This window comes from Cherax quadricarinatus, chromosome 4 (assembly GCF_038502225.1).
Source record: "Cherax quadricarinatus isolate ZL_2023a chromosome 4, ASM3850222v1, whole genome shotgun sequence".
Lineage (NCBI taxonomy): Eukaryota > Metazoa > Arthropoda > Malacostraca > Decapoda > Parastacidae > Cherax > Cherax quadricarinatus.
In genome coordinates, this window is record NC_091295.1 from 38,586,111 (window position 1) to 38,611,959 (window position 25,849).

The 25,849-nt window shown below is 36.9% G+C and overlaps 1 protein-coding gene across 1 annotated transcript in view; it reads left to right on the forward strand.

Moving 5' to 3' along the window:
• The window catches only part of LOC128684369 (eukaryotic translation initiation factor 4 gamma 1-like), a 43,471-nt gene extending 17,827 nt beyond the window's left edge, over window positions 1-25,644 (forward strand). Inside the window, exons 4-7 of the mRNA XM_070095809.1 lie at window positions 11,541-11,693; window positions 18,718-18,785; window positions 19,146-19,299; window positions 25,090-25,644. Coding sequence (XP_069951910.1) covers window positions 11,541-11,693; window positions 18,718-18,785; window positions 19,146-19,299; window positions 25,090-25,260 — 546 coding nt within the window. The 3' untranslated portion in view covers window positions 25,261-25,644. The remainder of the gene's footprint in view (window positions 1-11,540; window positions 11,694-18,717; window positions 18,786-19,145; window positions 19,300-25,089) is intronic.
• Window positions 25,645-25,849: the final 205 nt, after the last annotated feature.

Consider the following 25,849-nt stretch of genomic DNA (forward strand, 5'->3'; position numbering starts at 1 on the left):
AGAGGATATCAGCTCTAGTATACATTACTTAGGTATGCATGCTGGTCAGAGAGCTGGTCGTAAGCCCAAGCAGCTGTTAAATTAGTATGTCACTAAATGAGGAAAGACTGTACATAACACTTATCAGGAACTAGTTTCGAATGAATGCAGGCAGATCTAACTATTGTATCTCACTTTTTCAACCAGCTTCATCATACTTTTCTCTCCATCTCTTAGGAGACTAACCTTCCCCACTATTCTTTCACTTACAAGGCATGATGACTGAATGATATCCAAGTACAGTATAGTCAAATAATGAAAGTAGTCACATGTATGGGTGCCTGACAAAACATGTTTGCAGTAAAAGATTGAAGTGATGAAGTATCAGTAAAAGACAAGTGCTGTAGTGCACTTATCAAACAAGAATAAGTCCACAGTGAAATTTACAATGTCCTTGGTTATCACTAAGCTGTTTATACTTCATATAAAATTAAGTGAAATACACCCATGTATTATGTACAGTCCAGAATTATCATTTGTTCATTACTGGATTCGTGATAATCCATGAGAGGTTGAAACAATTGCAGTTCTACCTTCTGCAAGAAAACAAAATGTGCAATTGCCATATATTCTATCCTATAAGATCCACCAGTGTATTTGACCTACCCTATTTTAAGAGAAGTTTTTATGGAGAAAAATTAATTACAGGATGGCCCTACTTTACAGCGCTTCGCTTTACAGCGTTTTGCTAATACACTGGTTTTCAGTTATACCCAGTCTTCATTTATTCAGGCTATCTACAATAAATATATTCACCTCTGACTATAAGCTAAGTATGAAAATATTTTAAGGTAAGTAATGTGTGCACTGTATATGTATGTTTTTAGGCCTAGCTCTATTGCTCACTTAATATATGATAGTGTAAACATGCTATCAGGCTTTTATATGCATTTGAAAGGGGGGAAAAAAAGACTTATGTTTTACTTTACAGGGATTTTCACTTTACAGTGGTAACCTGGAACCTAATCTGTTGTATAAGCGAGGCCCTCCTGTATCTGTGTGCCACGGCAGCGGCAGCGGCAGCAGCGGCATCCTACCAGCTCTTCTTCCTCAAAAAACATCGCTCATCAAAACTTGTGATGGCCTAAGTGAAAGTTCAACTACATGAACCCACGTAGACCACAAAATGACCCAAGAATACTAAGAATGTAACCCAAATCTTGACAAAAATAGAAGATCTAAGGAAGACAGCCCTGCTAACCCAAACACTGCCTCCGCTGCCAGACAACCACTTAACCCAAGCTCCGAGAAAACAAGCCTTCTCCATTGCTACACAGTATCTACTTCAGTGATACTATGAAAGGATATCGCAGAAGAAACAACATCAGTAATAAAAGAATAACAGCAAGGACCCTAGAACTCAACTTGTCTACCCAGCAGGACGCCAGTGTATCATCAACCCCCCTCACCGCCGCCACCCAGGGAACAACAACAACAACAAACATGGCTGACTCCCCCTCCAACTCCACTCCCTTCAAAGGATTCACCCATGATTACTCAGGTATGATTATTCCTGACAATATCAAGGACTACATCGTTGCTCTAGAAAACGAAATCAAAGGTATCAAAGCAACACTTGAGCGACGAGAATCCAAGATAACCAACCTCGAGAACAAGATCCAAAACCTTGAAGAGAAGATTACATCAGGAAGTGTTGACACAGAAAATACTCTGAAAGCAGCTATAGCCAGTCACACCGAACAAATAACTACAATAAATATGAAGGTTGAAGAAGCAATCAAGGACTGGAATCAGAACATGCACACTCGACTAAATGAATACCTTGATTTCCAAGACGACAAAACTGAACAAGATAAGTTGTCTGATGCAGTTATAATAAACAGTCCACACATTCCAAGTGACATAACACATGCACAGTGCAAAGAAACTGCTGTCAGGATAATACAGGACCATGTACAAGTCATCGTGCAAAACAATGAAATCAAAGAAACACGTTTGTTAGGAAAACCAGGAAGTAAACACAGTATAATGATCAGACTTCATTCATACGATAAAAGAAAGGACCTAATTAAATCAGCAATTACAATGAAAAATGGAGTGTACATAAATGAGTGTCTAACAAGAAAACGTCAAAACCTTCTGTTCAGGCTGAGAAAACTTAAACAGGAAAACAAAATACATCAGTGTTTCACGCGAGATGGGAAAATACTAGTAAGGAAAACATCAACAGGACAACAATATACTATCTCAAACGAACACGATTTCTCTACCTTCCTTAGAAAAGCTGTCATTTCTGTAACAGATTAGATAAGTGCCCTTAATACATATATACATGTGGTGCATGTACCTTACTATTATATTGTGCATTATTATTTTTATTATTTTTTTCATCACAAGCTAATGCTAACTACCTCCAATACTTTTTTACTTCTTTCTTACTGCTATTAATTGCTCATAATTTTATGTTACAAGTCAAATCTTACTCCAAATTAATATTATTCATTGTTCTTACCTGTCCATTTAATTTTGTTTACCACTACTTGTTTTTTTAGTCACTTTTTATTGTGTGTGCAATTAGTGTATATTCCAATTACTTTTTTGCAAGTACCAAAACTATCTTTTGCTAGCTAGTACCAACTACCTCATTTTTTTTTTACTTTTTATTGTGCAATAAACTGCTCAACTTATTTAATATTACAAATCAGATCTTACTCCTAAACCAATATTATTTCATAGTGGCTATCTGTCCATTTAACTTGTTTACCATTACTTAATTGTAGTCCCTTATATATTTTTTTTCCTTTATTTTAGTTTTATATAACTACCTTAGCTCATATATTCACAATTGTTAAAATAATCAAGGTGCTATTCTCAGGTGCTAAAGTTAATAAGTTCACTATTTTGCCATTATACTCCAAAGCTCATTTATTTGATTACCACTTTATTGTTCACCACAACTTATATTAGTCCCTTTTATATTATAATTTTATATTATAATTCTAACTTTAAAGAATTACCTTTAAAGTACTACCTACTATCATATTCCCAAGCTCCATTATTTGATCATCACTTTATTTGTTCACCACAAATTATTTTAGTCCCTTTTATATTGTCTCCTTTATTTTAGCTTTAAAAAACTACCTTAGCTCATTATTTTTACATTTGTTAAATAATTCAGGTGCTATTTTTTTTAGCTTTAGAATATTTACTTTATTTTTTACTTAATTCTAATTATAGATTCACTACAAATCTTATGATTACAAGCATTGATCCTGATACCAACCTCTTATTTAATGACTTAAATGATTCAAACAGTTACTGTAATTACTACACAGCAGAACAATCAAAGGCACTTCTCAGAGCCAACAACAACATAACTATCTTTAACTACAATATCAGATCTTTAAGCAAGCATTATGATGACCTCCTAGCATTACTAAATTCCTTGCATGCCAATATGTCCATCATTACACTAACTGAAACCTGGCTAAAGCCTGATACTACAGATGTCTATGCCATTCCTGGTTACACAGCCATACACAACTGTAGGCCAGACCAACAAGGGGGTGGCACTGCTATATACTACTCAGACCAACTAGAATGTATCACTAATACTTGCACAAGGGATGAACATGGGGAATATATAATAGCTAAATTCAAATCCAAATACCTACAAAAACCTCTCACAGTGATAAACATCTACAGAGTTCCACAATCAAACATTAGCCAATTTAGTCAAAACCTAGGAAGTATGATAACTGATGCACGCATGAACAAAGATCACTTACTACTCTCAGGTGACTTCAGTATAAATCTCCTGCAAGACCAGGACCCACATGTTACTGAATTCACAAACACAATGAGTAACTGCATGTTGCTACCAACAGTAACAAAACCTACAAGAGTTACAGAGACTAGTGTTTCCCTACTTGACCACATCTGGACCAACACCATATCCCCTTTAAAATCAGGCATAATTACAGATAATACCACAGACCACTACCCTACTTTCATCATAACAACTCTTGGTAAAATACCCCAAGACACTACTAAAGTCACCTTCAGACTTCACAATGAGGCAGCCATTAATAACTTAACAACAGCAGTAACAAACATTGACTGGCACACTGAGCTAGAAATTTATTATTTTTATTATCACACTGGCCGATTCCCACCAAGGCAGGGTGGCCCGAAAAAGAAAAACTTTCACCATCATTCACTCCATCACTGTCTTGCCAGAAGGGTGCTTTACACTACAGTTTTTAAACTGCAACATTAACACCCCTCCTTCAGAGTGCAGGCACTGTACTTCCCATCTCCAGGACTCAAGTCCGGCCTGCCGGTTTGACTGAACCCCTTCATAAATGTTACTTTGCTCACACTCCAACAGCACGTCAAGTATTAAAAACCATTTGTCTCCATTCACTCCTGTCAAACACGCTCATGCATGCCTGCTGGAAGTCCAAGCCCCTCGCACACAAAACCTCCTTTACCCCCTCCCTCCAACCTTTCCTAGGCCGACCCCTACCCCGCCTTCCTTCCACTACAGACTGATACACTCTTGAAGTTGTTCTGCTTCGCTCCATTCTCTCCACATGTCCGAACCACCTCAACAACCCTTCCTCAGCCCTCTGGACAACAGTTTTGGTAATCCCGCACCTCCTCCTAACTTCCAAACTACGAATTCTCTGCATTATATTCACACCACACATTGCTCTCAGACATGACATCTCCACTGCCTCCAGCCTTCTCCTCACTGCAACATTCATCACCCACGCTTCACACCCATATAAGAGCGTTGGTAAAACTATACTCTCATACATTCCCCTCTTTGCCTCCAAGGACAAAGTTCTTTGTCTCCACAGACTCCTAAGTGCACCACTCACCCTTTTCCCCTCATCAATTCTATGATTCACCTCATCTTTCATAGACCCATCCGCTGACACGTCCACTCCCAAATATCTGAATACATTCACCTCCTCCATACTCTCTCCCTCCAATCTGATATCCAATCTTTCATCACCTAATCTTTTTGTCATCCTCATAACCTTACTCTTTCCTGTATTCACTTTCAATTTTCTTCTTTTGCACACCCTACCAAATTCATCCACCAATCTCTGCAACTTCTCTTCAGAATCTCCCAAGAGCAAAGTGTCATCAGCAAAGAGCAGCTGTGACAACTCCCACTTTATGTGTGATTCTTTATCTTTTAACTCCACGCCTCTTGCCAAGACCCTCGCATTTACTTCTCTTACAACCCCATCTATAAATATATTAAACAACCATGGTGACATCACACATCCTTGTCTAAGGCCTACTTTTACTGGGAAATAATTTCCCTCTTTCCTACATACTCTAACTTGAGCCTCACTATCCTCGTAAAAACTCTTCACTGCTTTCAGTAACCTACCTTCTACACCATACACTTGCAACATCTGCCACATTGCCCCCCTATCCACCCTGTCATACGCCTTTTCCAAATCCATAAATGCCACAAAGACCTCTTTAGCCTTATCTAAATACTGTTCACTTATATGTTTCACTGTAAACACCTGGTCCACACACCCCCTGCCTTTCCTAAAGCCTCCTTGTTCATCTGCTATCCTATTCTCCATCTTACTCTTAATTCTTTCAATAATAACTCTTACCATACACTTTGCCAGGTATACTCAACAGACTTATCCCCCTATAATTTTTGCACTCTCTTTTATCCCCTTTGCCTTTATACAAAGGAACTATGCATGCTCTCTGCCAATCCCTAGGTACCTTACCCTCTTCCATACATTTATTAAATAATTGCACCAACCACTCCAAAACTATATCCCCACCTGCTTTTAACATTTCTATCTTTATCCCATCAATCCCGGCTGCCTTACCCCCTTTCATTTTACCTACTGCCTCACGAACTTCCCCCACACTCACAACTGGCTCTTCCTCACTCCTACAAGATGTTGTTCCTCCTTGCCCTATACACGAAATCACAGCTTCCCTATCTTCATCAACATTTAACAATTACTCAAAATATTCCCTCCATCTTCCCAATACCTCTAACTCTCCATTTAATAACTCTCCTCTCCTATTTTTAACTGACAAATCCATTTGTTCTCTAGGCTTTCTTAACTTGTTAATCTCACTCCAAAACTTTTTCTTATTTTCAACAAAATTTGTTGATAACATCTCACCCACTCTCTCATTTGCTCTCTTTTTACATTGCTTCACCACTCTCTTAACCTCTCTCTTTTTCTCCATATACTCTTCCCTCCTTGCATCACTTCTACTTTGTAAAAACTTCTCATATGCTAACTTTTTCTCCCTTACTACTCTCTTCACATCATCATTCCACCAATCGCTCCTCTTCCCTCCCGCACCCACTTTCCTGTAACCACAAACTTGTGCTGAACACTCTAACACTACATTTTTAAACCTACCCCATACCTCTTCGACCCCTTTGCCTATGCTCTCATTAGCCCATCTATCCTCCAATAGCTGTTTATATCTTACCCTAACTGACTCCTCTTTTAGTTTATAAACCTTCACCTCTCTCTTCCCTGATGCTTCTATTCTCCTTGTATCCCATCTACCTTTTACTCTCAGTGTAGCTACAACTAGAAAGTGATCTGATATATCTGTGACCCCTCTATAAACATGTACATCCTGAAGTCTACTCAACAGTCTTTTATCTACCAATACATAATCCAACAAACTACTGTCATTTTGCCCTACATCATATCTTGTATACTTATTTATCTTCTTTTTCTTAAAATATGTATTACCTATAACTAAACCCCTTTCTATACAAAGTTCAATCAAAGGGCTCCCATTATCATTTACACCTGGCACCCCAAACTTACCTACCACACCCTCTCTAAAAGTTTCTCCTACTTTAGCATTCAGGTCCCCTACCACAATTACTCTCTCACTTGGTTCAAAGGCTCCTATACATTCACTTAACATCTCCCAAAATCTCTCTCTCTCCTCTGCATTCCTCTCTTCTCCAGGTGCATACACGCTTATTATGACCCACTTCTCGCATCCAACCTTTACTTTAATCTACATAATTCTTGAATTTACACACAATCTATACAGATATTGACGAATGTTTTAATAATTTTCTAAAAAAGACCCAATACCTTTATAACAAGCACTGCCCTAAAAAAACTAAACAGATGACAGCTAAGAGACTGAACAGTCCCTGGCTAACACCCAGCATTCTCAAATCCATAAATACAAAACACCGATATGAAAAACAGTACAGAATGGGTCACATAACCAGAGACCAAACAAAACGTTACTCGTCAATCCTAACCAGCCTGATAAGAAGGGCAAAAAAATTGTATTATGAGAACAGATTATCCAACTTACGAGGTGATATAAAAAAGACCTGGAAGACCCTATCAGAAATTTTGGGAACAAAAAAGATATCACGACATAGGGAAATAAAATTAGCAAAATCAGATGAACCCCAACTCCCACCAAGAGAAACAGCAAACAGACTCAATGATTTCTTCTCCACTATAGGTCAAAACCTTGCCAATAAAATCCCAAGCTCAGATACCCCACCAAATGACTACCTCACTGGCAACTACCCGAACACACTGTTCCTAGCTCCGACTAACCCATACGAAGTCTCCCTTATTATCAACGCACTGAAAAACAAGGCAGGAGATTTAAATACCTTACCACCCTTTATATACAAAAAAGCGTCACAAGTACTATCACCAATCATTGCAACACTCTTTAACAAATCCATTGAATCCTCCACCTTCCCTACAGTTCTCAAAATAGCAAGGGTCACCCCGATCCATAAAGGAGGAGACCAAACAGAGTTGAATAACTATAGGCCAATATCCAATTTACACCCTCTCTCAAAAATCTTCGAAAAATTAATTCATAAACGAATCTACTCCTACCTCATCTCCCAAAACATTCTCATCCCCTGCCAATTTGGATTCAGGCCTAATAAAAATACTAATGATGCTATTATACACATGCATGAACATATATACACTGCAATAGAGAAAAAAGAAGTCCCGCTGGGGATCTTCATTGACTTACGTAAAGCTTTTGATACAGTTGACCATGACTTGCTCCACGTAAAATTGTCACACTATGGTATTAGAGGGCACTCCCTCAACTACCTCAAGTCTTACCTCAGCAACAGAAGCCAATATGTGTACGCAAATGGGGCAAGCTCTTCCGCACAACCAATTACAGTTGGTGTCCCACAGGGAAGTGTCCTTGGCCCTCTTCTCTTTCTCCTATACATAAATGACCTACCAAATGCTTCGCAATTACTCAAACCCACACTTTTTGCAGATGACACTACATACGTCTTCTCTCACCCGAGCCCAGTCACGCTAGCCAATACTGTAAACACCGAATTACAGAAAATATCTACCTGGATGAGGACTAACAAACTTACACTAAACATTGACAAAACCTACTTCATTCAGTTTGGTAACAGAGCTACAGATGTACCTCTTAACATAACGATAAACGTATCACCTATCACAAAGCTAACAGAGGGAAAATTCTTAGGAATCCACCTCGATAATAGACTCAAATTTCATACACATGTACAACAAATTTCTAAGAAAATTTCCAAGACTGTAGGCATACTATCGAAGATACAGTACTATGTTCCACAGTCAGCCCTCCTGGCCCTTTATCACTCTCTTATTTACCCCTATCTCACCTATGGAATTTGTGCATGGGGCTCAACAACAATTAACCATCTCAGACCACTAATTACCCAACAAAAGGCTGCAGTTAGAATGATAACAAATTCTCACTACAGGCAACACACTCCACCAATATTCAAAACACTCAACCTACTCACCATACAAAACATCCACACTTACTATTGCACCTATTACATACATAGAACACTTAACTCTGATATTAACCCTCCCCTCAAACATCTCCTTGCCAACCTCAACAGAACACATGACCATAACACAAGGCACAGATCACTCTTTGATGTTCCTCGTGTCCATCTCGCGCTATGCAAAAACTCAATGCACATAAAAGGCCCTAAAATCTGGAATTCATTACCTGTAAATATAAAAGAAACACTACCTGTTTATAAATTCAAGTCTCTTCTCAAAGTTCACTTACTCACTCAAAACCAAATAACTACTGAATAACTGAACCTTATAAATTGTATATCCAAAATGTTACTCACAATTATATCACATAAATGTTAAACCTAGGACCCAATCTAACTTTGTTATTTTTTTAAATACACTACCTAACAGAATACTCCATTCTACTGAATGAACAGCAATGCATGCAACCATATGACCTGTCTTTGTAATACTCATTTGTGCTTTATAGTTATCTGTTTACAATAATGTCTTATCACTGATTTCATCATTGCTTAGTTAATCTTAAGTTAATTTTAAGCCAGCCCGTAATGCTATGCATATAAGTGGCTTTGGCATGCTGCTCTTACCTGTATTTTTTTTGTACCTCTGTATGTTTTTTTTTTTTTTTTTTTTTTTTTTTTATCACACCGGCCGATTCCCACCAAGGCAGGGTGGCCCGAAAAAGAAAAACTTTCACCATCATTCACTCCATCACTGTCTTGCCAGAAGGGTGCTTTACACTACAGTTTTTAAACTGCAACATTAACACCCCTCCTTCAGAGTGCAGGCACTGTACTTCCCATCTCCAGGACTCAAGTCCGGCCTGCCGGTTTTCCTGAATCCCTTCATAAATGTTACTTTGCTCACACTCCAACAGCACGTCAAGTATTAAAAACCATTTGTCTCCATTCACTCCTATCAAACACGCTCACGCATGCCTGCTGGAAGTCCAAGCCCCTCGCACACAAAACCTCCTTTACCCCCTCCCTCCAACCCTTCCTAGGCCGACCCCTACCCCGCCTTCCTTCCACTACAGACTGATACACTCTTGAAGTCATTCTGTTTCGCTCCATTCTCTCTACATGTCCGAACCACCTCAACAACCCTTCCTCAGCCCTCTGTATGTATGCTAAAATTTCTAAATAAATAAATAAATACATGTACATACTCCACTGCTATCACATTTACATGTGCTATATAAGATGCAAGGTGTTTTTTATTATTTTGGGTGAGGGGGGGGAGGAAGGAGAATCACATTTTATAGGATGGAAAATATGCTACATTATGAAAAAAAAATACCATAGTGAAAATAGGAAATATAACCTGAGCATTTTTGTATGTTTGCACACACATTTTTGCTATTCCTCTGAAAATGTGTGTGTAAGCACATGAAAGTGCTCAGGTTTATTACCTCTTTTCACTGGTATTTTTTATTATTCATGTATTTGCAGTTTTGCATTTTATTGTGATTTCTTCCATGGCACATTGTGTGTAGCAAATGACGAGGTCCTACTTATTTGATACTAAACATACGTGAAGAATGCAAGGTAGGTCAAAGCTTTTCTTTAGTTAATTGATTTGATTTCTTGAATGAATATCTCTTTGTTGTAATAACTTATTCCAATTATGAGTCAGATGAGGTATGGAGCCTGGAGAAAGGTACAGGCAGAGAGGAGTTGCTGTTGACTGGTTATCTTGGGATATAATATATTCCTTCTTGCTGTCCATAAAGTTGAGCTAGGTTGAGGGATCTTGTAAACATGGGCCTTGGACATTCCAGCAAGGCCACTGACATCTCTCCAGTGTTGAAGATTACTGAAATGACACACTGCTTGCAGTGTTTGCCATATTATTCTTTATAGTCAAATCATATTTCATTCACTTGTTAGTTCTCTCAAATTCATCTTTACTATATCTCTAATAGTAATACTATCATGCTTTTTTATAGGACATCATCATGTGTATTGTCTTAGTAGCCAGTGTGATCTATCATTACACACTCCAGTCATATAATGACTGATGTATTCTAATGACTGATGTTTGCTAATGACTGATGTATGCTAGTGACTGATGTATTGTTAATGCCTGCACTCAAGGCTGTTGGCATTTCCTTTTAAGTAAATATCAGTGTACAGTCATCAGCTTAGAGAGGAGATTTGGAGGACGGGGTGAAATAAGTTTTCGAAATAGATGTTCCATTTCCAGTTTGTGGGCTTATTTTGAGTGATTTCAGCAGTGATTCTGCAACTTTTACTCACCTCTGTCTTCATGTAGGTCAATCATGAATAAGTTGAGAAAAGGGCAAAGGTTAAATGTTATAACTCAGAGAATGAGCAGGATTTGAACCTGTGGCAAGCCTGTCCTAAAATTAGCAGGCTAGTGCTTTAACCACTACACCATGCTGGCCTAATTAAGATTCATCCAACCAGGTATATTTCTATACACTATGAAGGTTAGTATGTGCCCTATGGTGACCACAAATGTTTGTTTAATGCATTGTTTGTAAATTCATTTGGATAGTCTTAATCATACAGTACATTCACAAATTTCCATTTTATTAAAAAACTAGTTCAGTTATAGTGAGAAAAATTTAATACAGTGTAATGTACACTATTTATAAATACAGTATAGCACATTTTGTTATTTAGTCAATGTTGAGTTTTGTTATTCCAGTCTCAGGATGAACCAATGTTTGCCCCAATATATGCACGTTTATGCCGGGACCTGGCAGCGAGTGCTGGAATTCAGCAAGACCTTAGAGCAGCCTGTGAGGCACACTTTATGGAGAACTATCAACAAATACTTCAGTACAATGTTATATTTGAGGTAAGTTTAACATAAGAAAATGAATGAAAACTTTTAGTGACATAGAAACAAGAGTGGGTATATTGGGATCAAAGCTGTGGCTGGATATCAAGATGTGAGCCATTCTCACTATACAAGTGATTTAAAATCAAATGATGAAAGTTAAAATGAATATACACAGCTGAATAAATTCCTAACAGTGTACTGTACATTAGATAAGCATTAATGTACAGTAAATGGCTTCTGAGTTTGCAAACTTTGACAATTTGATGAATTTTCTAAAGAAAATCACATGAGTGTCTCATATGTGTCCTACTAAATGTAGACTTTTTTTTAACAACAGCTGTCTCCCACTGAGGCAAGGTGACCCAAAAAAAAGCAAAGTTTTTCTTTTTACATTTAGTAATTAAAAGTAGACATATGAAGGAGAATAAAATTAATTAAATACATATTTCATATAGTACTGTGCAAATATTAATGTGCTACAAGTGCTTTACACCTGCTAGTTTGATTGATTATGCAAAGATGGTTATATCATTAGTGTATTATGTAGATGAAACTAGCTCTTTCCTTTTGAGTTTTATGGTTTAACCCTTTCAGGGTCCTTCCTGTAGATCTACGGCTTTGAAGCCAGGGTCCAAGCCGTAGATCTACACCATGAGCTCAGCTCACTCAGATAAGCTGTGAGTGGTAAATTTGGGCCTAGATATGAGAGAATACATCTATGTGGTAAGTGTGCACCATAAAACAAATCCTGCAGCACGTAGTGCATAATTAGAGAAGAAAAACTGCTACCGTAATTTTAGATTAACCCTTTGAGGGTTTTCGTCGTACTAGTACGTCTTACGCGTAGGGGTTTTTGACGTACTAGTACTCATAAATTCTAGCGGCCTCAAATCTAGTGGGAGAAAGCTGGTAGGCCTTCATATGAAAGAATGGGTCTGTGTGGTCAGTGTGCACAGTCTAAAAAAAATCCTGCAGCACACAGTGCATAATGAGAAAAAAAAAACTTTGACCATTTTTTTTGAATAAATCAGCGACTTTGCAGTGTATTTTCGTATGGAATTTATTGTTGTATTCTAGTTTTCTTGGTTTCATTTTATAGAATGGAAGACATATTACAGAAATTGAGATGATTTTGACTGGTTTTACAAAGAAAGGTGCCTTGAAATTGAGCTCAAAGTAGCAGAAATGTTCGATTTTTACCAAACTTCAAAAGTAAACAAATCGTGCCAAGCGTGCAATACACGTCAACTGGTGAGTCTAATATTCTTTCACAAGTGCACCAATAATATTTATACCATTTTTTACACTAATGCAGTAGTCTGCATAACAGTAAATCTTATATTTTTTGTGAAAATAAAAATTCAAAGTGGAAAGCAAAAGAATATAAGAGGGGCCTTGAGACGTGACTAATGACTAGAGGAAATGTCATTTTAGTGCCAGGAATGTCTTTCTTGTTTATTCTGGACCCTATTCGGAAATTGGCATCTTTTGAAATTTGTGTGAAATTGGCAAAATTGCTAAATTCTGACCACTGTACTGGATAGTTGAATTTCATAAATGAGTGGTTTCTTGCACCCATTCGATAGAAAATTGGAGTTCTAGCGAAATATTCATGTTTTTTGTCGACTAGTACAGTGAAATTGGCCGAAAATGGGGCTCAAAGTGGGCAAAATCGCCGATGCGTAAACATCGCCGAGACCGCTAACTTTGCGAGGGCATAATTCCGTAAGTTTTCTATCAAATTTCAAACTTTTGGTGTCTTTATGATCGGGAAAAGATTCTCTATCTTTTCATAAGAGAAAATAATTTTTTTTTTTTTAAATTTGGCCGACCCTGAGAACGAGTTTCGGAGAGGGCCTGTCGACCCTCAAAGGGTTAAAACAGTGACTTTGCAGATTTTTTGTATGTTTTTTACAGTTGTATTCGCAATTTCTTGGTCTCATTTGATAGAATGGAAGATATAGTACAGAAATAGAGATGATTTTGATTGACTTGAGTACTGAAAATGGCTTGAAACTGAGTTCAAAGTAGTGGAAATGTTAAATGTTTGCTGATGTTCAAGAATAAACAAATAATGTCACGCATCTAATATGCGTCAGCTGGTGGGTCTTATATATGTTCACAAATGTGGTGATATTAATTATACAATTATTAGAATATTGCAAAGCAGTAAATTTTCCATTTATTGGTGTGAATAAAAATTCATGATGTGAATAAAAAATCAAAATGGAATTCATTTGTAAAGCCTGAAAACATAACTAATGAACAGAGGAAATGTTAGTTTAGTAGCAGGAATGCCTGCATTGTTTATTCTGGATCCTATTTTGAAATTGGAATATTTTGAACTTCGTGTTAATTTGGCCAAATTACCAATTTCCGATCACTTTATTGGGTAGTTGACTGGGTGATTTCTTGTGCTCTATTGATAAAATAGAAGTAATATTAGCGAAATAGCTAAGAATTTGGTTGACTGGAATAATGTACTTGGCCTAAAATGGGAATCAGGGTTGACAAAATTGCTGATGCTTAAATATCGCTGATGCATCAAAATTCGCGAAAGCGTAATTTCGTCAGTTTTCCATCAAATTTTGTACTTTTTGTTTTATTACCTTCAGAAAAAGATTCTCTACTATTTCATAAGAAAAAATAATTTTTTTTTTTTGAAAATTCTTGGATCCCTGGCTGTCAATCTGAGATTTGGCCTCTGGACCCTCAAAGGGTTAAGTGGTCTTATTTTATTCTCAGTAATTTAAAGGATTTTAATCAGTTAAAAAATACAAATTGTATGTTCAACATATTTATCCCTTTCAGGGTCCAAGGCCCAAATCTGGAGTCACGCACCAGTGTCCAAGAATTTTCAAAAAAAAAATTTGTTATTTTTTCTTATGAAATCGTAGAGAATCTTTTTGTGAAGGTAATAAAACAAAAAGTACGAAATTTGGTGGAAAATTGACGAAATTATGCTCTCGCGAATTTTGATGTGTCAGCGATATTTACGAATCGGCGATTTTGCCGACTTTGACTCCCATTTTAGGCCAATTACATTATTCCAATCAACCAAATTCTTAGCTATTTCACTAGTATTACTTCTATTCTATCGATTGAGCACAAGAAATCGCCAAGTCAACTGTTTCAACTACAAAATAAAGTGATCGGAAATTGTTAATTTGGCCAATTTAACACAAAGTTCAAAATATTCCAGTTTCAAAATAGGGTCCAGAATGAACAATGTAGGCATTCCTGGCACTAAACTAACATTTCCTCTGTTCATTAGTTATGTTTTGAGGCTTTACAAATAAATTCCATTTTGATTTTTTATTCACATAATGAATTTTTATTCACACCAAAAAATAGAAGTTTTACTGTTATGCAATACTGTAATAATTGTATAAATATCATCACCATATTTGTGAATGTATATTAGACCCACCAGCTGACGAGTATTAGATGTGTGAGGTCGTTTGTTTACTCTTGAATATCGGTAAAAATTTAACATTTCCGCTACTTTGAGCTCAGTTTCAAGCCATTTCCAATGCTAAAACCAATCAAAATCATCTCTCTTTCTGTAATATGTCTTCCATTCTATCAAATGAGACCAAGAAATCGCAAATACAACTATAAAAAACATACGAAAAAACACTGCAAAGTTGCTGTTTTAATCGAAAAATCATGATTTCATTTTTTTTCTCTCATTATACACAGTGTGCTGCAGGATCTGTTTTATGTAGTGCACACATACCACATAGATGTATTCTCTCATATCTAGGCCCAAATGTACCACTCACAGTTTATCAGAGTGAGCTGAGCTCATGGCATAGATCTACGGTTTGGACCCTGAACGTAAAGACGTAGATCTACGGGACGGACCCTGAAAGGGTTAAATAATGCAAATTTTTTTTAACACATGCCATCTCCCACTGAGGCAGGGTGATACAAAAAAAGAAGAAATGAAAGCTTTTCTTTTTACATTCAGTAATTTACACAGGAGAAGGGGGGTTATTTATGTAATATAGTATATGGTAGAAGTAGGTAGTAGGTTGGTAGACAGCAACCTCTCAGGGAGGTACTACCGTCCTGGCAAGTGAGTGTAAAATGAAAGCCTGGAATTGTTTTACATGATGGTAGGATTGCTGGTGTCTTTTGTCTGTCTCATAAACATGCAAGATTTCAGGTACATCTTGCTACTTCTACTTACACTTAGGTCACACTACACATACATGTGCAAACATAAATATATACACACCCCTCTGGGTTTTCTTCTGTTTTCTTTCTATTTCTTGTTCTTGTTTGTTTCCTCTTATCTCCATGGGGAAGTGGAACAGAATTCTTCCTCTGTAAGCCATGTGTGTTGTAAGAGGCGACTAAAATGCTGGGAGCAAGGGGCTTGGAACCCCTTCTCCTGTATAAATTACTAAATTTGAAAAGAGAAACTTTTGTTTGTCTTTTTGGGCCACCCTGCCTCGGTGGGATACGGTTTGTTAAAAAAAAAAAAGGTAGAATTAGAAGGACTTGTTAATGCTTCAAGAAGTGGAGGAGAAGAAGGAAGGAAAAATGGAGTGAGAGGAAAAGGTAGAGGAATGAAGTAATTTTTTAAAGCTTATTTCACGCACTATTATTCTTTCTTTCTTTCAACACACCGGCCATATCCCACCGAGGCGGGGTAGCCCAAAAGGAAAAACGAAAGTTTCTCCCTTTACATTTAGTAATATATACAGGAGAAGGGGTTACTAGCCCCTTGCTCCTGGCATTTTAGTTGCCTCTTACAACACGCATGGCTTTTGGAGGAAGAATTCTGTTCCACTTCCCCATGGAGGTCTTCTTTCTTTCTTTCAACACAACGGCCGTATCCCACCGAGGCAGGGTGGCCCCAAATGTGTATATTACATTTAGTAATATATACAGGAGAAGGGGGTTACTAGCCCCTTGCTCCTGGCATTTTAGTCGCCTCTTACAACCCGCATGGCTTACGGAGGAAGAATTCTGTTCCACTTCCCCATGGAGGTAAGAGGAAATAAACAAGAACAAGAACTAGTAAGAAAATAGAAGAAAACCCAGAGGGTGTGTATATATATGCTTATACATGTATGTGTAGTGTGACCTAAGTGTAAGAAGTAGTAGCAAGATGTACCTGAAATCTTGCATGTGTATGAGACAAAAAAAAGACACCAGCAATCCTACCATCGTGTAAAACAATTACAGGCTTCCGTTTTACACTCACTTGGCAGGATGGTAGTACCTCCCTGAGTGGTTGCTGTCTACCAACCTACTACCTAGGACACATTATTATTATTATTATTATTATTATTATTATTATTATTATTATTATTATTATTATTATTATTATTATTATTATTATTATTGTTGTTGTTGTGAGGCATAGTTTACTTGCATAAGAAACTGAGGATGCATCTCTCAATCATCATGTGGTGTAATCATATATAGTTTATGCATTTTATTAACACATTAACTATTTCCCATCAAGGCAGGGTGACTCAAAGAATGAAACTCATTGACCATCACTTATTCTGTAGCTGTTCAAGTACTTGTACATGACAGTTCAAATGATCCAACAGGCTGTATTACCCTTAACCTTCCTTCTGGGTACATGCACTTTACATGTACTTTCCATCTCCAGAATATAAGTTTGTCTATTCAGTTTTCCTGATTTTTTTTTTTTTTTCAACAAGTCGGCCGTCTCCCACCGAGGCAGGGTGACCCAAAAAAAAAAAAAAGAAAGAAAATCCCCAAAAGGAAAATACTTTCATCAACATTCAACACTTTCACCACACTCGCACATTATCACTGTTTTTGCAGAGGTGCTCAGAATACAACAGTTTAGAAGCATACACATATAAAGATACACAACATATCCCTCCAAACTGCCAATATCCCAAACCCCTCCTTTAAAGTGCAGGCATTGTACTTCCCATTTCCAGGACTCGAGTCCGACTATATGAAAATAACCGGTTTCCCTGAATCCCTTCACTAAATATTACCCTGCTCACACTCCAACAGATCGTCAGGTCCCAAGTACCATTCGTCTCCATTCACTCCTATCTAACACGCTCACGCACGCTTGCTGGAAGTCCAAGCCCCTTGCCCACAAAACCTCCTTTACCCCCTCTCTCCAACCCTTTCGAGGACGACCCCTACCCCGCCTTCCTTCCCCTATAGATTTATATGCTTTCCATGTCATTCTACTTTGATCCATTCTCTCTAAATGACCAAACCACCTCAACAACCCCTCTTCAGCCCTCTGACTAATACTTTTATTAACTCCACACCTTCTCCTAATTTCCACACTCCGAATTTTCTGCATAATATTTACACCACACATTGCCCTTAGACAGGACATCTCCACTGCCTCCAACCGCCTCCTTGCTGCTGCATTTACAACTCAAACTTCACACCCATATAAGAGTGTTGGTACTACTATACTTTCATACATTCCCTTCTTTGCCTCCATAGATAACGTTTTTTGACCCCACATATACCTCAACGCACCACTCACCTTTTTTCCTTCATCAATTCTATGATTAACCTCATCCTTCATAAATCCATCCGCCGACACGTCAACTCCCAAGTATCTGAAAATATTTACTTCTTCCATACTCCTCCTCCCCAATTTGATATCCAATTTTTCTTTATCTAAATCATTTGATACCCTCATCACCTTACTCTTCTAGTTCTTGTTCTTGTTTATTTCCTCTTATCTCCATGGGGAAGTGGAACAGAATTCTTCCTCCGTAAGCCATGCGTGTTGTAAGAGGCGACTAAAATGCCGGGAGCAAGGGACTAGTAACCCCTTCTCCTGTATAAATTGCTAAATTTAAAAAGAGAAACTTTTGTTTTTCTTTTTGGGCCAGCCTGCCTCAGTGGGATGCGGCTGGTTTGTTGAAAGAAGAAGAAGTAGTATAATATTTGTAAAGACCATTATCCTATTGCATCATGAGATATCCTCTGTTACCAGCTAGCAGAATAAAAGTAGCATGTATATATATTAATGACTAAGTGTGAACTATATTAATTTTTCTTCCAGGGACCCATAACTTCACAACTGATCCATGAAGAAATTCTTGCCAGAAAACGATTTATTGGTCATATTAAGTAAGAGCCTTGAAAATGCGTACATTTTTTTGTTTAACATTCAGGTAGAAAAATGTTGTTAGTACCTGCATGTTTTTTTTTTTTTTTTTTTTTTTTTTTTTTTTTTTTTTTTTTTTTTTTTTTTTTTTTTTTGTTAGAAAATATAGCTAGTCTAATTTTAAAGGTAAATGTGATGAGAAAATGAGTATACTCTTATATTCTGTGCATTTTATACTAGTATTTCTAATTATAATTACTTTGTGAATGCTGTGTATAATTGAATTCCTAACTTTATTTCATTTAATGAAGAAATTTGTAAAATCTTATTCTTAATTTTATAGTATATTAAGAAAAATAATGGTGTAACTTTGTTTTGTAAAGGTTTATGAGTGAGCTGCACAAAGTTGGGGTTGTGACTGGCAGTCAGGTGGCAGCCATGGCAGAAACTCTTCTTCAGCATGGTGATGACCGTTCCCTTGAAGGACTTTGTCGTCTCTTGTCCTTCTCTGGTTTGGGCCTCAGTCGCTCACATGAGGTTAGTTTGTTTACATACTCGAGGATTTTTCTTGACTTTAGTCCATAATCACTGTCTTTGCTGATTATGACAACTGGATAAGGAAACTGCACCACCATCTGCTGCAAGTGCCTGATCAGTCAGGTTGTGATGACTGTATAATAGTGGTGGGCACAGTTCCGCTAATCCACTAACCGCTAATTAGCAGAACTAACTTTTTATTTAGAGGATTAGCATTTCCGCTAACTTCGGAAACCGTTAGCCGACCAATTTGCTTCTGTCAAATAAAGTTCCGCTAACTTTGAGTCCACTAAAAAAAATTCATATGTTGTTGGTAGTCGGAAAGCAGTGCCTTTTCAATGGCGCATGTATTTGTTCCTGTCTGTTGTGGGTGTTTCTCCAACAGTCAGTCAGGCACACTATTGGCTGACTACGTGTAAATGTGACTTGTCACTGCAGCAGCAGCAGCAGCATCTGAGCAACACTGTTATAGTCTTACAGTGTCAGCGATCACCGGGGTGCGTTGTCACTTGAAGACATTTCTGTTCTGCCTGAGGGTGTTGTTGAGGAGTCTGCAGCAACTGTGGTTGAAGCAGAGGCTGCTCAGGCTGATGGCCAGGAGTTGCAGAACTCGTGGCCCCACCTGGATGACTATTTTGTCCTCAAGTCGAAGGATTTCGAAGAACACCAATATTTTGTACTTCCTGATGCTCATGAAGGGCAACCAGCATCACATCAAAGTGATGTAGAAGGCCCAGCCAGAATAGTAATGAGCCCAGCCATCATCTGATCTTGGCATGATACCCATGCTATGCATTTTGTACATTAAATAAAGTGTATGTTGGATTGAAACTGATGTTTGATTTCATTTGTTCATTTAACTCTTTGTGTGCACCTGTATGGCAGTATCACTGGTGCAGCAATAAGTTGGCTTCAAGGTTTCAGCTTTAAGCACAATTTTCAACTACTTGTTTGTAGTTTATTGGGTTCAAAATCTAAATTAAGTTAAATGCAAACATGAACAGAAACAGAATAAAATGAACAAATACAATGAGTAACTGGAACTAATGAAGAAAACAGTTAAATAAGCTAACTCAGTCTGTTCGGGTGCTATGGGGCTTCAGTACAGTGACAAGTGTGTCCTTGTCGGTCACTTGCGTTGCATCACAAAATTAAACAATCGCTATTTTTGCACTAGTGGCACTTGATCATCGTATGACCTTGGCATTCTATATCTTATAAGGAAGCTCTCCAGGTATGTTCTAAAAGTCTTAAAAGTATAAATAAAAGATCAGAAAACTAAACCGAATCTGAATTCACATGAAAAAGTTAGTGTTTAGCGTTAGCTTCTGCTAACTTTCTCAACCATTTAGCGGTTTAGCGTTAGCAGAGCTAATTTTTTTAGTTAGCAGATTAGCGAAGCTAACTTTTTGGTTAGCTGTGTCCACCACTGCTGTTTAGGCCTGCAGGCTTCTAGCAGCAACATCCTGGTTGCTCAAGCAATTAAGGACATCTGGTGAGGCTAAGCTGAGGGAAGTAGAACACTCAAAATCAATCACAGGTATTTTGTAATGAGTAATGTATATGTGGTACATCTTATACTAGGTGGGCTTTAGAATCCTGACAAGGAAAGCCTGGGTCCTATGTACATTTGTAGGGATAAATATACCAGTTGTACTTCAAACTTTGAAAAGAACATGGAGATTTTGGTTGTTTTGTTGAATATCTTGATAAATTTAGCATTATTTAGAAATAAATTCATACATCTTTGATCGGTGAAACATTTTTTGCTGACTTGATGTTTCAGGCTCTTGTATGAGCACTGCACACATTTGTATTTCAACAGTTTTATTTTAAAAATCAGGTGTAACTCATCACTATTTGTGAATTTTAGTGTCTCATTTATGTCTGTCAGAATCTAATATTAAATAATACTCATTACTGGGTATATTGGCTGCATAGCATTGTGGTTACGACTACTACTGTACTATTGTTGAACATTCCATTACTGTATAAGATAACATGACCTTAACTTTTCAAACTGACCGTTGATTTTATTTTTTTAATGAGCTGGCAGCATACCGAGGCAAGGTGACCTTAAAAGAAAAAGTAAAGTTTCCTTTTTTAAATTTAGTAATTTATACAGGAGAATGAGTTACTAGCCCTTTGCTCCCGGCATTTTAGTATTCTCTTATGACACACGTGGCTTACGGAGGATGAATTCTTTTCCATTTTTCCATGGAGATAAGAGGAAATACAGAAGGACAAGAGCTTTGAAGAAAATAGAAGAAAACCCAGTTGGGTGTGTAAATATATGTGTGGACATGCATGTGTAATATGACCTAAGTGTAAGTAGAAGTAGCAAGATGTACCTTTTATCCCATGTGTTTATGAGACAGAAAAAAGACACCAGCAATCCTACCATCATGTAAATGATAGTCAGTTATTAATCCATTATATTTTACTTTGCTTTTGTTGTATTTCTTGTGACCCACAGTATCATGTAAGAATTATAATGCATTATATCTGTTAGATAAGATATAATGGTTTCTTTTTTATATGGTAAACATTTGGGCTTTGACCATTTTTCTGAGAGTCCACAATCATAATTAATGAAGACATTTGATATACAGCATTATAGGTACATTTGTCTTGATATAAAATAGCTGATATAGCTTAATGTTGCCGCTAGTGTGAGAACCAACCTCATCGTGGCTGACTCACCATGACTTTAATTCAGGGTTGGTTAGGCCAGAAGCCATTTGCTAATACTTCGAAGGTGTTTGGAAACAATAAACATATTTAGAAATCTTGCGTAAGTCAGAAATGATTATGTTATCAGGAAGTATGCAAGAAAAAGCAAACCAGAAAGACTTAAGAAAGTACAATGTTGGGTTTATAAAAATGTGATTGGTCTTTTGTGTTATGGCCTGGGGTTTTACATGACAAAATCATGTGATAATTTTGTGGCTACTTTAAACTTCTTGTAAAGGCTGTTTAAATTTGAGAGCTTCATAATATAATGTTTGGGTAGTGTTTTGAACTTGGTAAACAAATTATGGAAGGAAGAATAAATCACTATATAGTGGCTGGAGTAATTCACAGTCATCTCGCATACTGGGAATGAAAACTAAACAAAAATTTCTATCTGTCCTAGACCATTATCATGACTTGATAATGATCTGAAACAGACAGTAGTGTAATTTACTGCTTTGCTCCAGTTTGTAGGTTAATTGTAAATTATGTTAGAGCAACATCACACATTAAAAGTAGTTGTGAATAACTGAATTGCAAATCCCACTCTACTTTCGGTGGGTCATTGTATTTTACGCCTCCTAAATTCAAATCTGGCTAGCTGGTGTTCCTGATTTCCTTTATAGATATAAGGGAAAAACTGGTTACTGGATTTGAGTTTGAGGTGGGCTGTTTGGGGGGGGGGGGGGGAAGGGGCATCACTAGATGATGATGATTATTAAATTTGCTTTTTTACTATAATTAGGTTTAGAATCACTTTCATTGATATTTTTTTGTGTGTAGAAATACCTGTGCATGTATTGATGTTATAAAAATCTGATTTTTTAAAATAAATTAGTTACTGTAATATTTAGTGAAGGGATTCAGGGAAATCGGTTATTTTTATATAGCCGGACTTAGAGTCCTGGAAATGGGAAGTACAATGCCTGCAATCTAAAGGAGGGGTTCGGGATATTAGCAGTTTGGAGGGATATGTTGTGTATCTTTATACGTATATGCTTCTAAACTGTTGTGTTTGAGCACCTCTGCAAAAACAGTGATTATGTGTGAGTGAGGTGAAAGTGTTGAATGATGATGAAAGTATTTTCTTTTTGGGGATTTTCTTTCTTTTTGGGTCGCCCTGCCTCAGTGGGAGATGGCCGACTTGTTAAAAAAAAAAAAATTATTCATGAGCTGGTAGAACTTAGTTTTTTCTGATAATTTCCTCCAATGCCACTTCTTGTGATGTGTCTTTAAATACAGTAAGTCCTCACTTAACATCATTGATAGGTTCGTGAAAACTGCGACTTTAACCCTTTGAGGGGTCTGTGCCGTAGATCTACGGCTTTACGTTGAGGGTCCAAACCATGGATCTACGTCATGAGCTCAGGTCACTCTGATAAGCGGTGAGCGGTAAATTTTGGCCTAGATATGAGAGAATGCATCAATGTGGTATGTGTGCACCACATAAAACAAATCCTGCAGCAGATAGTGCATAATGAGAGGAAAAAAACTGAGATCGTAATTTTCGATTAAAACAGCGACTTTGCAGTGTTTTTCGTATGTTTTTTATAGTTGTATTTGCGATTTCTTGGTCTCATTTGATAGAATGGAAGATATATTACAGAAATAGAGATGATTTTGATTGGTTTTAGTACTGGAAATGGCTTGAACCTGAGCTCAAAGTAGCGGAAATGTTAAATTTTTGCCGATGTTCAAGAGTAAACAAATGACCTAGCACGTCTGATACACGCCTGCTGGTGGGTCTAATATACGTTCACAAATGTGGTGATATTATTTATACAATTATTACAATATTGCATAACTGTAAATCTTCATGTTTTTTGGTTTGAATAAAAATTCATGATGTAAATAGAAAATAAAAATGGAATTCATTAGTAAAGCCTGAAAATGTAACTAATGAACAGAGGAAATGTTAGTTTAGTGCCAGGAATGCCTGCATTGTTTATTCTGGACCCTATTTAGAAATTGTAGTAGTATATTGACCATTGCATTAAATTGGCCAAATTACCAATTTCTGATCACTTTATTTTGTAGTTGAAACAGTTGACTTGGCAAATTCTTTTGCTCAATCGATAGAATAAAAGTAATACAGTACTAGTGAAATAGCTAAGAATTTGGTCAACTGGAATAATGTATTTGGTCTAAAATGGAAGTCAAAGTCAGCAATATCGCCGATGCGTAAATATCGCTGACACATCAAAATTCACAAGAGCATAATTTCGTCAGTTTTCCATCAAATTTCGTACTTTTTGTTTTATTACCCTCAGAAAAAGATTCTCTACCATTTCTTAAGAAAAAATAACAAAATTATTTTTTGAAAATTCTTGGACACTGGTGCGCACTTTGAAATTTGGCCTCTGGACCCTGAAAGGGTTAAGTGAAATGACGTATAATGAAACCACACCTTGCTGTCCATTGTCATACCTCTTTAAAACTTGTAGTGTTGTTTTTGATGTCACACTTCTTTGTTTTTTGTGGCCACAAACATCAGGGATGCACAGTGGACTTTCAACACTCATTGTAACAGGGTTAATTTAACGCGGGCTCGCTGAGTGCTTTCATATCGCATCATTTATTGTCGTGCATTTGTGTGATTATCATATACATTTTTTTTTTTTTCAACAAGTCGGCCGCCTCTCACCGAGGCAGGGTGACCCAAAAAAGAAAGAAAATCCCCAAAAAGAAAATGCTTTCATCATCATTCAACACTTTCACCACACTCACACATAAACACTGTTTTTGCAGAGGTGCTCAGAATACAACAGTTTAGAAGCATATACGTATAAAGATACACAACATATCCCTCCAAACTGCCAATACTTTACAAATTTTTATTTTACAATAATTTGTATTCATTGCATTCATTCATTTTTTCTCATCAGCATTATAATGAAATGACATTATTCGAGTACCTGCTGTATAACTGAATGAAATGTACAGTGATGATAAAGTACAATTAAGTTTATCTTTTTGTTAATTCACTTTAGACATAACGATATTGACTTGTTTTATAGGAGCAGTTTTTAATTATAATCCATTTGTTTTATTCTACAGGAATTAGTAGATCAGTGTGTGAGCTATTTAGAGAACCGTCTTGAGGATGGTACCCTAAATCCCAGACTCCGTTTCTTAACACAAGATACGCTTGACCTTCATGCTAATGGCTGGAGACCTCAAGGTGGTGATAGAATCCATCCTCCTCATGGCAGGAATGTTCGAGGATAATTATTTGAAATGGCATTCAGTTGACTTGCTGTGTATGTGTTAATTGTTGTCAAGTTTTGCCTCTTGTAGTGCAAGATATTTATAGTCATGTTTCTTCATGTATTTTTCAGTCACCTTCCACATACACCCAACTTTCAAATGCATACCATATTCACTCCCATTTTATCTTGGACATTTCCACATAACACTTATACCAGATATGGTAATGTGATTTTTACACTGCCTCTTCACTTCGTATCATCTCATGGTCTGTGGCAGATTATGCTAGCAAAACTTATAGTTACAGTACAGTATATTTTTTCTGCCTAACATTTAAGAAAAATAAAGTTGATTTATTAATGACATCCTAAACTGATGAGGTCATGGGTGCATGTTTTAGTTTTATATGGTTATTCTTTTTTCTTCCTGGTGTTTGGCACAGATTTTATAAGAAAATCTGAATAGAGTGCCCCATTTGTCAAAATATTAAGTTATTAAGCAGTAGTAATTTGGTTATTTTATTATGCTGTAATTCTTATACTAACTATTTTACTGTCACTTAGCTTTCTGAGCTAAGCTAAAACAAATCTCAAGTTATACTTTCATTTTA